Source organism: Silurus meridionalis, chromosome 7 (assembly GCF_014805685.1).
Source record: "Silurus meridionalis isolate SWU-2019-XX chromosome 7, ASM1480568v1, whole genome shotgun sequence".
Lineage (NCBI taxonomy): Eukaryota > Metazoa > Chordata > Actinopteri > Siluriformes > Siluridae > Silurus > Silurus meridionalis.
The window spans coordinates 21,763,692-21,779,499 of NC_060890.1; the positions used below are offsets into that span (position 1 = coordinate 21,763,692).

Genomic DNA, 15,808 nt, shown 5'->3' on the forward strand with positions numbered 1-15,808 from the left:
CAAAGTTTAGGAGCTAAATGTGAGAATGCTTTAACACCTTCAGTGGACTTTGCTATTCTAAGAACTAGAAGAAGTCCAGAGTTACAAAATCACAAGGAGCGTGACAGATTGTAGCGTGTTATAAGGCTGGATAGATACATGGGATCCGAAACCTTTAGGGTTTTGTTAGTAAGTAGCAATAGTTTGTAGTTGATTCGAAACTTAACAGGTATTATTTTAGGGTTACATGGTCATATTTTCTCGACCTTGTGAGAACTCTGGCTGCTGCATTCTGGACAAACTGTAGCTTGTTTAATAATGATTCAGGACAACCACCTAGTAATGCATTACAATGGTCTATTCTGCAGGTCATGAACGCATGGATGAGCTTCTCTGCATCAGATATAGATAACATGTTTATATGCTTAGCAATATTTCTAAGGTGAAAGAAGGCTGTTTCTGTAATATGGTTGATATGATTTTTAAAAGACAAGTTGCTGTCTAAAATAACTCCCAGGTCTTTTACTGTTGAACTAATAGTTACAGTACATCCTTCTAAAAACATGTTAGAATGCTGGAGCTTCTGTGCACTGGTTTTTGTGTCGATGAGCAAAATCTCTGAATTTAATTTAACAATAGAAAGTCATGCGTCATCAGATCTTTTAATTCTTTAACACACTCATTTAACATGTTCATTCGAGATGTTTCATCTGGTTTTAATAAGATATATAGTTGGGTATCATCAGCATAACAGTTGAATAAACAACTGACGCCGTCCGTAGTTTTGTAGTTTGTAGTTTTTGCAGATCGGCACGGGGACCAAAACCTGGAGTGCACTGATAGCGGATGCATTTGTTGTTCAATAAATGTTTAATTTAGGCAATTTTCTGTATCACTTCTTATTAATTAACTGTTGGATTTTTTAGGCTGAAGGCCAAAAAAGGTCAAAAAAGATTTCTAAATATTGGCAATGGCCAGAGAAAAACTCCTATTGGTCGACTTCTACTTGTATAAGTAAGTCCTAGAACTTACACTTTATACAACATAAATTGCATCTAGAAGGTCTTCTAGAGCCTATGTTCTACATTGTGCTAGATAACTTTCTAAACCAGTCAAGCAGCGAAGCAATGACTCAGCTTTTTCACATTTTTTGCTCTCCTAACCTTTCTCTAACACACGCCCCTTTTTAAAAAGTCGTATTAAGAATCGAATCAGTTTTTATTTAGGTGCAATAAAATAGAGGTGTCCTGACCTCGATTTCTCCACTCGGTGTAAATATCATTCCCATGTCTAAATCCAGGAGGGTGCAGTAGTTGACCGACTGCCAGAGATTGTGAATGACAGTATGAAGCATTTCGTAGGTTTTGATGCATTGCATTACTTTTGACGGAGAACACACGAGAAGCACAGGAGAAGCACATGGGGCTCTTAACCTCAGATCTCTAGCTTTAATCTGTGTGAGAAAAAGTTCGGATTAATTGAACTCACTGTTTTGTATCGCCGTCTCAGACTTGCTCTGTTTTCCCCGAAGTGCCGTTTGATGGTAAAAAGGCAATCAAACAATTTAATCACAACCTGATTTCACCCCTAAAGCTGATCCTTTAAGTAACAACTATGAAGTTTGTTTTTTTGTTTTGTCTTTAGCAAGTAATCATTTTATTACTTGATACCAAAATACCAAACTGGTGTTTGTTCTAAAAATAAATCTGTATGAATAATGTATCGCTATTACTGTACAGTGTATTCAATGCAAGACCCGTTTAACTACTTGTTCAGGATTTTACTGAAAAATCATGTACAATTCATATACAATACATTAAAGATACATAAGAAGTAGCTACCACCGCGATGTGATACGATTCACCCCTATTACAATGTGGTGCGATACGATTTCGATTTAATTCAACACAATTCTATTCAGTGCAATGAAAAAATATGATGCTTTACAGTTCAATATGGTACAAATGGTATGGTTTGCTTTTATTTTTTTGTTCGCTTTTTATTTTATTTATTTGTACAAGGGCCATATGTAGAAAGCAAAAGTGCTGATTTCTGACTTCTAACGCATGGCTCTTTCACAAACAGGCCTTTTTAGTGCAAAAAAAAGAAAAAAGAAAGAAAAATTATTAAATAAATCTGTCCTCAAAACAATGTGCTGTTGTTATATCCAGAAAGATGCAGCTCTACCTCTGCCATGTTAATCTATAGTTTATGTGACTTTTAGGACACGCCTCCTTAGTGTTGTGATAGGTCATATACACGTAGCAGCAGTGGTGCTGAGAGAACGCGCTTGAAACAGTTACGCAAGGGAAAATATCTAAACATATTATAAGATATGGGTCACAAATTACTGATCACTTTTTAAATAATAAAGGTGTAGCGCATCTTCTAATAATTATATAAAAATAAATCGGCTTTTACTGATTCAAATGTAAAATCTTGTACATGCACTATTTTTTTTTTATCGATGCATCACAGTTACATTTTATTCCAATGTACTGATGCGACTCAGCGAATCTTACTATCCCTAGTATACATATAAGAAAGTTAATAAAGCCACGTCAAATACAATTACATATATAGTATAAACTGTAATATTATAGTAATTGTATATATTCATCCATATTTAAGATATTTTCATTTACTGAGATACCATTTTTGCAGTGTTTTTTATTTTATTTTATTTTATTTTAATTTTTCTAATTCTCATCCACTTTTTTTCTCCATCCATCTTTCTTACTTTGTGTTCTCGTGGCTGTCCTGCTGGTGCACTGCTGTCCAGTCCCCTGCTGCTTTACCTGACACGAAACCTCATGTTTTCTCATTTCCGGCATCCTGACTCGACCTTTCTTTGTCCCTGCAGGTGGCTATTTATGTATGCCAGAACTTATGAGCGAGCACATTTCTGGGTGTGCAGCGACTCGACTCCCTCACTGCTCAGTGGCAGCCGAATGAGTTTTGCCTGCAGCGACTACAGGGCAGCTTGATATTTATGATAAGACAATATGAAGGAAAAAAACGGTAACTCTGTTTACAGTATGTGAGGGTGAAGACAATACAGGGAGATATTTTCTAGCACACGAATTCGCAACAAAAATATATTATATATAATAATAGTTTCATAAGAAGGATCATAATATTCCTATGTGCTTTTTGAACATCCCATTAGATTTTGGAGTGTGCTTGTGGAGATTTTGCTCATATGTCCTACTGGTGTAGGTGAGGTCAGGAGTCCTGGGGTTATTGGGGTTCATTAATCCAAAAAGTGTTTAATAGGGTTGAGGTCAGAGCTCTATAGTAGGTCACTTAAGATATTTTATTTGAATCCACATAAACCACATCTTCATGTAGATGGCTTTGTGCACAGGGGCATTTTCATGCTGGAACAGGTTTGGGTCTTTTATTTCATGTGTATGAAAGGTTTTATGCTACCACCTCCTAAGACATCCAATACAATAGTGTACATTCACCTAGTGGTAAGTTTGAGGTACTGCAGAAGCATATATGCTTCAAAAAGACTTTTTTTAATGACTTTCTTGACAGCAAACCGAACAAAATCTCGCCACGTTACTTTCTTTCACATTTTTTATACAATCAAACTGCCTGAGGTACAAAGCAACAAATGCTAACCACGAGTTAGTTACAGCATTTGTAACTAACTCTTGGTTAGCATTTGTTGTAGATGCTCCCCACTCTACGAACATTCACTAAACGGACTTTTTGCGGATACGAACAAACCTGTCCTCAAAGTGAAATTTGTTCCAGGGCGTGTTTAAGTCAATTTTTGCTCAATACAAAATATTGTATACAGTATTTCAATTTGTTTTAGTATATTTTATTGTTTTTTTGCTAGTATAGCTCTCACATCATTAGGAGATATGCGTAGTCAATAACGAACACAGTAACACTTTACGAACAGTCGTTCGGAACGTAACTTGCTCGTAAGGTGGGAAGCGTCTGTACTTTGAAATACATTTTTTTGTGCGAAAGGTTAGAAACCTGGCTATATTTCTAGGATGCCTGTAAAGCTTTGTAGATGATAATGAACAAGTGCAGTGATTATATGAAGGTTAATGAGCTGCAGGTGAGACTAATCAGTATTCTGGGTTGCCAGTGTGACACTTTTGAATAAAGTACCATGCAAGCCATGTCTAAGAATGCCAAAATAACAACACATTTTAATAAAAGTTAGCCCTTTTATTTTATCTGTTTGTGTTTGTTTTTTTTTGTTTTGTTTTATTCTGTTATATATTTATTCATTAAAATAATTTTTCCTTACTCCTCAGGTTAATGTGTTTTAAGAGTGAATAATAGCAGAGGTCGATACAAGTGTTAGGGAGTGTTTATTTATTATACGGACAGACAAATAAAAGAAATCAGAAGAATAAAGTAGGTTAAGGTCAGGCAATTGGCAAACAGCACAGCGAAGGCGAAACAAGAACATGAATGAGAAACAAAGTGAGATACTGAAAAAAACAAGAAGCATAAAACATGTTTAGAGAACAAAACATGTACTGAATGCGATACTTTGCCTTGAAACAGAAAGGTATTAATAAGGCAAAGAAGTGGAGACACGTCTGAAAGTACATACACGTGTGGGGAATGACAAATCACATGACAGGGTGGAGACATAAATGAAAACAAGAGCACATGGCTATGCAAACATTAGCTCGTTTTCTATGAGCTGGCATAAGCTCTCTGACATAAGCTACAGCTGAATCTAAAAAAAGGACCTTTTTTTTTTTATATGAAATAATAATAATAATAGAAAGTACATGTTTAAGTCCTCAGACACCTACCCACGCCCGTTCCAAGCGTTACATTCCATTAAACTAGTGCTAAAGGTCAGAAGCTGAGAAAAAAATACATAAACGCAACTGAAAAATTGAGAATGTATCATCAAACACCGGGTCGGATTGAGTGATTCGATTTGTACTGATGGTACCAAAGTTATGATGGTTCGTCTTATGATTTTTTGATCATACAATGACTATAGCGATACGACAAAATTGTACACATATTTTACATTTCGCAAGGCAGGCAAACATATATACTGTAGCTGTCACAGATAGATGTTGTTTCATATGAATAAATATATAAATTGTTATTTACGTTTATTTAATATTTTGTGTAGAATTAGGATTATTTACTCGCAAATTATGCTTCAGTTGCATGATTATTCTGCAGTAGGGACACCTACAGGTGAAGAGTGTGAAGTGTTAGTTGAAACCTGTTGTGTCTTTTAGCTAGCTGTGTGCATAAACACACACATTACGAAGTTACGAAAATATTTTACCTGAAAAATGTCTTCTAATGTAATTCATGGTCAGAAAATAAATTTTAATTTACATTTTTTATTAATTTTCAGTCTATCACAGGTCCATATGGTGTTTGCGATGTTCAATGTGCTGACCTTCGTAAAAAAGTGATTAAACACTAAGACATCGGTTTGTTTCGCATTCAGCGTGTTTCTTTTTTAGGTCAGAGGAAAAGGTTTGGGAACCGTTATATTTACTGTATAGTTTGTACTGTACGGTACTGTACATTTCTCTGTTTTGCTTCATTATTTACTGAAATTTGTTCAATTATTAAATTACAGTCATATTTTGACTGCAACAGTACTGCCATCTTGTCGGTCACAACAACTTGCTGTTTTTTGTTTATTAATTGTCTTCTGTGTTTTTCAGATTTGTCCTCAGAATATGCCCAGGCATCACCATGAATTTGACACTGAGCTCCAAGCCTGGATTCTTCCTCACCAACAGTTCTCCTGGAATGAGAGATTATCCCGATATCGCTGTCATTCCTGAAGACTTCTGGCCAGAGGGGGACAGCCATCAGTCCAATGTCTCTCTCCTCTCACGGAGCACTGATTTGACTAGCTTCGCAAACGCCACACTTACACCCACTGTGGCGTACGATCCCCTCGGTGGACACTCCGTCTGGCAAGTCATCATTATTGTACTACTAACAGGGTCATTGTCCCTCATCACAATCACTGGAAATGTCTTGGTGGTCGTGTCGTTTAAAGTTAACAAACAACTGAAGACAGTGAATAACTATTATCTGCTCAGCCTGGCATTTGCTGACCTCATTATTGGCATATTGTCAATGAATCTTTACACGACATACATTGTCATGGGCAGGTGGGCACTTGGCAACTGGGCATGTGACTTATGGCTGGCTATTGATTATGTGGCTAGCAATGCCTCTGTCATGAACTTGCTGGTAATCAGCTTTGACAGGTACTTCTCAGTAACAAGGCCACTTACATATCGGGCCAAACGGACCACTAAAAGAGCAATGACCATGATTGGCCTTGCCTGGTTTATATCCTTCGTGCTCTGGGCGCCTGCCATCCTGTTTTGGCAGTATTTTGTGGGGAAACGTACAGTTCCTCCAGGAGAGTGCTACATCCAGTTTCTCTCTGAGCCTATTATCACATTCTGCACTGCAATTGCAGCTTTTTACCTGCCTGTGACCATCATGACAGTCCTATACTGGCGGATCTATAAAGAGACAGAGAACCGATCCAAAGACCTGGCAGGCCTGAAGGGCTCAGGCAACCAGGTCAAGCAAAGCAGTGAAGAGGAATCTGCTGCAATGATGCCCTCAAGAGACAGCTCTTATAGTTGTGCCAACTACAGCCTCAACCAGCCTGGTGAAAAGGAGTCTGAGAAAAAGTTAGGTAACAGTTGCCGTTTCTGGCTTCTTGGTCGCAGTGGTCAAAAAGGTTTCAGCACTGGCGATCAAGAGCACAGCAGCAGCGATAGCTGGAATAACAACGATGGTGGAGCGTCAATTGACCAGTCCGATGAAGAGGAACCAGATGAAGAAGGTGCTAATGCAAGGGCCGTTTATTCCATAGGGGTAGACATGCCCGAATTGTTGACAGATGCCAACTCTGAGACATCTAAGCAGGAACAGCTAAAGCCGGAACACATTGCTGCAGAAAAACCTTCTAGAAAAGGCTTGTCCAAAACCCCAACTCCGTCGTTGCCCACTATGGACAACTCTAAGCCGTGTGGGAGCTCTTCAGCCACAAAATCACCATCAATACCTCAAACCTTTAAGGATGACACAATGGCAAAAGATTTAGTCTCCAAGACCAAGACACAAGCCAATAAACGCAAGAAGGTATCGCTCGTCAAAGAGAAAAAAGCAGCACAGACATTAAGTGCCATCCTCCTTGCCTTCATCATCACCTGGACTCCATATAACATCATGGTCCTTGTAAATACATTTTGTGATGACTGTATCCCTGTGGGATTATGGGCTCTGGGATACTGGCTGTGCTATGTAAATAGTACAGTGAACCCTATGTGCTATGCACTGTGTAACAAAAACTTCCGCATCACCTTCAAAATGATCCTGCTGTGCCAGTGGGACAGGCAGAAACAAAATAAGCCTCACCTTCAACAGAAGCCAGCGGTGGTGGCCTACAAGAAGAAGTAACTAATGTAAAGATAAAAATGAGACATCAAACTTAAGAGCATAGACTGTTATGATCTCCCGAGGGGAACCGTCATTGTTGCCAGTGTCTAGAGTTGCAGCACACAAGCTTACAGACTATTGCAAAATGTTCCTCACAGGGTTCTTTACTTCTCAAAGTGGTTGTATTTGAAACCCAATGAAGACCGACGCTTCTCAACCACAATCATTCTATTGTGTGGCTCAACAAAGAACCTTTAAGGTTCCCTTAAAGGGGCAAAATAAAGAACCCTTAAGGGTCCTATATTTCACTTTGTTTTCTCTGCGTACCGCCTTTGTGGTTTGTCAAACAGGCTGTTGAATTTGTAAATGTAAAAGTCAGCTGGTAGCAAAGAGGTTTTCTCAAGAAGTATAAAGTGGTCCTACAGGACCCAGGGCAGGAAGTGATTAATGGTTAAGGGTGTTCACACTACAGGGACAAACCAGAAAACATTTTTAGGATACTAGATCAAAACTTTTCTTTTTTTCTTTTTGTAGAATGAATGTGATCTATTAGTGCCTCTATTCTATTTATGCGTTGAAGGTCATACGTACAGATTGTCGTGTAACGAAGCGTGGAAGTTGAGGACGTTTTCAATCAGGCAGACAAATCCAAATCTTAATTCCAAATCAGAAACGAAAATGAAACGTGCGTCAAGCGATCAGCAAACAACATAAAGTAAAGAAGTGGTGGATGGAGTACTCAAACCGTGTACTTGAGTTAAAGTAGAGATATAGTACACTAGGTAAAATATTTCTTCAGTAAAAGTGCTCCATTATTTAAGTACCTACAGTAAAAACTTTCTTTCGGCTTCTCCCATTAGGAGTCGCCACAGCGGATCATCTGCATGTTTGATTTGGCACATGTTTTTACGCTGGATGCTCTTCCTAACGCAACCCTCCCCATTTATCCGGGCTTGGGACCGGCACTTAGAGTGAGTTGGTTCCCTTACCGGGGATCGAACCCGGCCCGCAGCGGTGAGAGCGCCGCATCCTAACCACTAGACCACCAGGGACCATTATTTAAGTACCTACAGTGCTGTGATTTATTATGGCTATTATGTCCTATCATTTAGGTCACAAGACTCTTGCTTAATTAACTCAGTTTATGTAAAAAGACTCTTAGCACATTATTCTATTAATAGAATCATATTAATAAGTCAAATAAGTTAAATGTAAAAAAATCGCACAAATTAAGCCACGGGTGTTGTGGTGAGTTAGATTTAGGAGTTTTTTTCTTTTTTCTGCTTGCTGTTGAATTGACGCTGAACTGTATGTTGGTGATAAATAGATACCACCAAGCGGCGAACAAAACAAGTTCCAAACGGAGAGCGTGCTCGAGCCTGATTGGTGTTTGACCAGTTACATTTTGATTAACTCCTAAACAAAAAGGAACAAGACTGTATTTGAGTAAATAGTAACGAATTAAATTCACTTCTGTACTGTCCAAAAAAACCTTGAGAAACATGTAACAAAAGAACAAACGTCTCGGTAGACACAACAAGCTGAACATATTTTTTGCGTCACGCGGTTTTTAAACGAATCAAAAAGTAAATCAAACATAGCTACAAACAGTTGAGGGTCATCACAGACGAGACATAACATGGAGTGGAGATATAAAACGAATCAAAATAAAAGACAGAAATGTTGCACAGTCTCTAATTGTACCTGTTTTTTTAATTTGTTGTTTGATGTTTTTAATCTTTGGTGTAAATTTTTAGAACGAAAGATTCTGTGCTGTGCTCTGGTGTTCTGTTTCTGTTATATATTTGCCCATTGTCTGTAGTGATCATCATCAACGCAGACTCTTAGGAGAAAAGTTTTATCGAGTATTTAAGGGTTTTTCACTTCTAAAATGTTTTTTACTCGGAATACCGTCTTACAGACCAACCTAACACTTTAGAAAAAATGAATGGTTCCTCAGACTGCCAAAGGTTTTAGAGTTAACCGTTTTTTTCTCAAGTGTATATGTAGTAGTTAGATTGTATTGGAATCTATTGTGATTTTTATTTTTTTTTATCAAGGATGCAGTGTTTTCCACAAAGAACCTGTTGTATGAACTACTTACAGAATATCTGAGCTGTATGAGGTGGCATTTATCAGATTTTTAGACAAGCAAATGCTTCTGTTGATGTCCATCATCATGCAGCCTGCTGTTCATTCTGTACATTTTTATCTTTTTCAGAGGTTTATTCAGATAAGGACTCTTTTACGGTGTATTTTTGGGAGCATGTTTTTGCAATAGAGAAAAAATTCGTTATTTTCGCGCTAGAAAAAAAGAGGAGGTGATTTTAAAAAATTGTATTACGATGTATGATTTTATTACTAATATGATTGTTTATTTCATATACATAAAACAGATTGATTAAGTTAAAACAGAAACGAATTATTCATTTTCCAGGCATTCAGCCTCCTCATTTTTCTTTGTTATTGCATAATTCGCAAAGCATTTGAGCTTCAAAAGCAGGTCCAGAGGTCACGTACATTATATGGACAAAAGGATTGGGGACACCTCACTTTTTCCACTATATGTGGTTCTTCCCCAAACTGTTACCACAAAGTTTTAGGCACACATTTGTATAGAATGCTTTGGATGCTTTAGCATGAAATTTTCCTTTCACTGCACTCCAGGGCTCCTCACCTCACCTACATCAGTACCCGACTTGTGCCTAAATGAGCACAAATCTCCACATCTAGTGGAACATCTTCCCAGAAGAGTGAAATGGAATGTTAAAAAGCGCATATGAATCTAATGGTCGAGTGTGCACAAACTGTCTGTATAGTACATGACTGAATCCTGAACCAATTAAACATTGCTGATAAGTAGCTGCACAATAGTCACGTGTCTGATATATCCCATGATAAACAGCTATTATGGGAATTGTGGCAGCATTAGATATAAATTTGCACAATTCTGTGCAAGTAGTGTTTTACTTGAAACAATGAATGCTCTCCACACTGCTGTTCACAGTTCAGTTGTTGCTACTGATGATGTACGCCATTTTTTTTTATGTTATATGAACAGTGATGCTCAGAGATTAGCTGATCTTTTGTCTTTATGTTAAACTAAATTGGAAACCGATTCCATCAGTTTCCCAGAATTCCCATTATTGGCTCAGGATGTATAGAAGGTAAATGAATAAAGAAAACTCAGAGGTTTTGTGAAACAAGAATATAAAACCAATATGTGGCCACCATATACGAGTATGACGATCAATGCTGCCCTCTAGTGGTTGTCTGTGGAGAAAGAACAAGAATTTGTTGATCAGCATTCAAGATTAAGATGTAATCTTATAGAAATCTTTTTTTGTGTGCTTATAATGCTGTTTATATCTAAAACACATGTTCTGACGTATTTTCCTACAATGCAGAAATAGTCACAGTAGGTTCTTTTGTGTATACAAATATTATGATGATTATTTTTACATTTTTAACCTTTGATTCGACAATTTAAACTCAAATAAGGTACAATTTCTAAATTAAAGCCATCATCGCTTAGAAAATGAAAAATACAAGAATTAGCCATTTGCTATTTTTATTTTTGTTTTTGTTTATTTTGTGTTACTTTAAATCGAAATGGACTACACATGACTACAAATGTATCTATAAAGACACGTCTTGTATGATATTTTTGGATGATATTTATGTACAATACAAGATACAGTTACTGAAGAAAAGAAGCTATTTTTTACTGTATTTAAAAATGTTTTAATGTGGATTAAAAGCTCAATGTTTCTGTAAGCAACTCCTAGACACTAGAATTTTCAAATTTGATATTTGTTTTGATGCATTCATGTTATGGGTATTATGCTTTTCTCTTTTTCTGGAGTTTATTTAATGACTGTATTATGTATAATACGTGTGCAAATTGTGTTGCTTATTTAGATTTTTTTTTTTTTTTTGGTGCGGTGTTTGAGGTTCTGAATACATTATGGTTGAAAACGATTCCTTTTTCTTAGTCAGTTGTAATCAGTGCTGTATCCAAAACTACAAATGTGCAAAAACATGGCTTTGTACAAAATCTGGTGCCAAATTGTATCCGGATTTACAAGGTAAGATTTCCGAATTAAAATTAATACATTCGAGTGCAAATGTTTGCATCCCTGTAGGACAGAAAATCTAAATTTACTGTGTTCTGTGTCACAGATGTCTCTTTTCCCACATGTCCCTTATCCCATTATCACTAGTTAATGTAATATATTCTAATGGCTTGCACGTCATGATAATAAGGCCTGTCACAATTATGTCATTTCGACAGATGATTACATGTTTTACACATTATTACATTTATCAACATTATAAAACATACAGTCTACAATATCCATCTATATATAAATAACCATAACGTATCAGACACCTGACCCTAAATGTTTATATCAGGGACACCTGACGTTTCCAGACATACGGCACACAATTGTACAGGATTTATCAAAAATGTCTCAAACCTGAGCTGACATCACAAAGCCCCTGTGGACATGGGTTTAGTACCTGACTACCATCACCACTGTCACTGAATGAGCACAAATCTCCACAACTACACTCCAAAACATAGTGGAACATCTTCCCAGAAGAGTGGAGGTTATTATAATAGTAAATGGGGACAGAATGTGGAATGGGTTGTTCCAAAAAGGAGCACATACCAAACTTATGGTACACAAACTTTTGTATGAATTGATTTCTATATGACAAGATGAAGGTGTTCTCCTCATAACCCAGACCATTCCCTCATTTTCAAGTCCTCATTACTCACAAATAACAATAGGCCTATCTGTGACCTGGAACACATCATTGGTCGCATATTAATCACAGGCTGTTGGATCAAAACAGCGGATTATGTTGCGCCATTAAATACGGAAACACTGCATTAAGAGCAAATTCATATCCTGCTCTATTGTGTGGAAGCCTGATGTTTACTCTGCTAGATCAGGGGTTTTCAACTGGTTCTGTGCCAGGGACCACCATTCTGACTAACAAGTAATCCGCGGCCCACTATTGTAAAAAGCGATTCATGCTGGTGCTGACTAGCAAACTTCACCTTAGTTAGAAACGTTAGCTAACAGCTCCACTCCAAATTTCAATTCACCAAAACTATTAAGCGTCTATTCAATAAAACCTGAATAATGTGTTTTCTTAACTCCGAGATGCTGGTCTATTTCACGCGCAAGATGAATGTGTACGTATATGACGCAAAACACAACGTTAGCAAAGCATAGGCCTGATAGGTGCAAAGCTAGCCTATCCTGTGTCAGTTTGAATATTTTAGATATTTTCATTAAATTCAGTTTTCCCACTAATGTGCAAATAATCTGGATATGTTTGGAAAAATAAATTATGGAAAAAAAGTGATTTTAATAGTGAAATTATGTAGGCTGTCACGGACCACATGCAATGCCGCCGCGGACCACCAGGGGGCCGAACCACCGGTTAAAAACCCCTGTGCTAGACAATGGGGGTGTGCAGACTTTTTGCACTTCAATGTCGAATCATATACAATAAAATATATTTAAACTATAGCTAATAAAATGCTGTTTCATGCGAGCCATGTTGAAAAAAAACGCTAATTTCCAAATGTTAAATTCAGGTTGGATAAGAGGAACTTTTAATCTTTTATCACTCCAGGTTCTCAAGAGTTTACACTCCTAATAAATTATCGGTATAAATCTCTAATATGAACTTTCTACAACACATGCTAGTATACACATCATCTGTATTATGATTTAAACCATAAATTTGGAGTTTAGACCAGTTTACTTTGTTGCTGACATTCCTGCTTGCTCTCCATAAAACCTTTTCTTTTTTTCTGTGCTCCTTTTTTTTATGCCATTATTGACCTGCATGACAGCTTTTGTAACAAGACTATTCTTATAAATGGCTGTTTTCACTTTCTTTTGTCTTGAGAATCGTTTTCCTTTCATAATGAAGAGGTGTGACATGTAGGCACCTCTCGCATCCATGGGGACGTGATCTCAAACTGTGAAGCGTGTTTTAATGTTGTAAGATTTAAATGTAAGCCTTTGTGCTTATCTACAGAGATTTAGACACACCATGTCAGTTGATTTGTATGAATGTTTCTTATTGTATCGTTGTTATGGTTCATTTTCTCATTAAATATTGAAAAAAGAAAAAAAAAACAGACAATTGTGTGTTTTTTTCCCTTTTTAGTTCTCTCATTTCACTGGATGTTAATGACAGGATCTGACCACTAGAGGTCAGAAGAATACAGGAAGAAAAAAACGTGCTGTATTACATTTTAAGATGGAGCTAAGACAAGAAGAAAAACAAATAAATTGCTTACAAGGAAAAAAAATAATTCAGTTTTGGAAATGATGAAACTACAGCAATATTGGAGGCTGCTGGAGAAGTATATTATTGTGTTTTTCGATTTTTAATTCTATCTGACTGGATGGTAATGACAGGATCTGACCACTAGGGGTCAGAAAAATCCAGGAAGAATATAAGAAGAGGAAAACGAATAGAGAAAAAATTATACCGTTTTGAAAATGTTGAAACTATAGCAATATTTGAGACTGCTGGAGGAGTCACAGATTATGGTGTAACACACCCTTTTTTTTTTTTTTTTTTTAGGAGACCCCAAATTTAAAATTTTTTTAACGACACCATGCCCAATTCAAACCCTGTTAATGTTTCTTTTGACAGCCAGTGCTTTTGGTATAAAGGAGGAGAGTCTGATGCACCTCATCTTCACAGCTCCACAAAGATTCGCTTTATTAAATTTAACATGGGTGCATCTTTAACTTTTCCATCAACGAGTTCTCAACCTCATTTGCCATTCTGCCGATTATGTCTTTTATTGTATTATTGGACAGAGATACAGTTTTTAGTTTTGAAGCCACCTGTGCCATTTTTACACATGCAGGTCTGAGCAGACTTTTCCTGATGGTGTGGCTCGCACTCGAAGGATGCAACCGTTGCCTGTCTATTTTTATTTTCAGCTCTAGTTAAAGCATCTCTCATGTTCTGGGGTCTATTTGACATAAGTTATTTTTCCTTAGGAAAAATTATCTTTGTTTACCAGCTATCTTTGGGTGTTTGGTGCTCTGACACCTCCTTGGTTTAAAGCAAATTTAAGATAACTAAGTCTTAAGTCCTTGTGGTTTATTTTTAGCGCATTCGTTTTTATCTTTTACCTGGCGTTTTTGCAAAGTTTTCTCTTCGCTGCGTCTTTTTTAACGCTACGATTGTACATTTGCACTCTTCAGAAAAAATTCTCAACATTAGGGAAATTTCTTCTCTTTTCATATATGATTTTTTAAATATTTAGAGTTTAATTATTTATTTTGTTGCTATAAATAAAATAAACACTAATTAAAACAATCAGGAGTCCTCTCGAAAATCTTTAGCGACCCCTAGTGGGAGTTGTGACCCTTGGGTTGGAAACCAGTGGTGTAACAAATTGTTTCCCTCACATATAAAATGCATTAAATAACAATAAATATACTAAATGTATTTATTTTATTTTATTAGTATTTAATTGTTTAACATTGACATTGTCCCAAATTAGCTTCACAGAGAAATATAGGTTCTACTGTAAAATATGAATTAATTTGTTAGTCCTTATAAGTTTATTCCTAATGTGTGATGTCTTTTAGAAAAACCGAAGAAAAAAAACAACAACTTCGTTATATTCGTATAGGACATCGTTCAAGAACAGCTTTGCAGAGTCAAAAAGGTTAACACATTTTTTATTTAGTGCCTATAAGTTTAGTACCTATTAGTTTAATCCTAATAAACGAACCAGTTGCGACAATGGCAAGGAAAATACACCTGGGATTTAATGAGGAAGAAACCTCGAGAGGAACCAGACTCAGAAAGGAACCCATCCTTATCCAATTATTACAGTTTTATCATTGTTGAAGTTATCAACTTTACTGAAAGATACTTGAATGCAAAATCTGAGCTATTGCAGCAGACTGATCGTATCAACTACATCCAAATCCATCTTTAAAGTTCTTAAGTTCTTCTTTCCTTCTACTTTTTCTTATTATTGGGAAAAGCAATATTTTTTAGACAATTCTTTTCAAATGTTGGTTTGTTTTTTTATATATTTCAGGTATTCAATCACATCAATCACACACACACACACACACACATTATATATATATATATATATATATATATATATATATATATATATATATATATATATATATATATAATCAGGTCAGACATAAGACTTGATAAGAAAAAGAGTCCACAATTCGGGATACTAATTAATTCTGGTCGTATCCCAAATACCTCCTTTTTTAACACAGATGCACTCCGTAGTGAATGTAATAACAGCGCCCTACGCCCTAAGTAGTGCACTTAACTTACAATTGAGTCACAACACCGCCGGCAA

General features: G+C 36.5%; 1 protein-coding gene across 2 annotated transcripts in view; it reads left to right on the top strand.

Moving 5' to 3' along the window:
• chrm3b (cholinergic receptor, muscarinic 3b) overlaps positions 1–8,613 on the top strand; it is a 144,828-nt gene extending 136,215 nt beyond the window's left edge. For both annotated transcript variants that reach the window (XM_046854572.1, XM_046854573.1), the window contains one exon: positions 5,667–8,613. In XM_046854572.1, coding sequence (XP_046710528.1) covers positions 5,698–7,434 — 1,737 coding nt within the window. In that variant the 5' untranslated portion in view covers positions 5,667–5,697 and the 3' untranslated portion in view covers positions 7,435–8,613. The remainder of the gene's footprint in view (positions 1–5,666) is intronic.
• Positions 8,614–15,808: the final 7,195 nt, after the last annotated feature.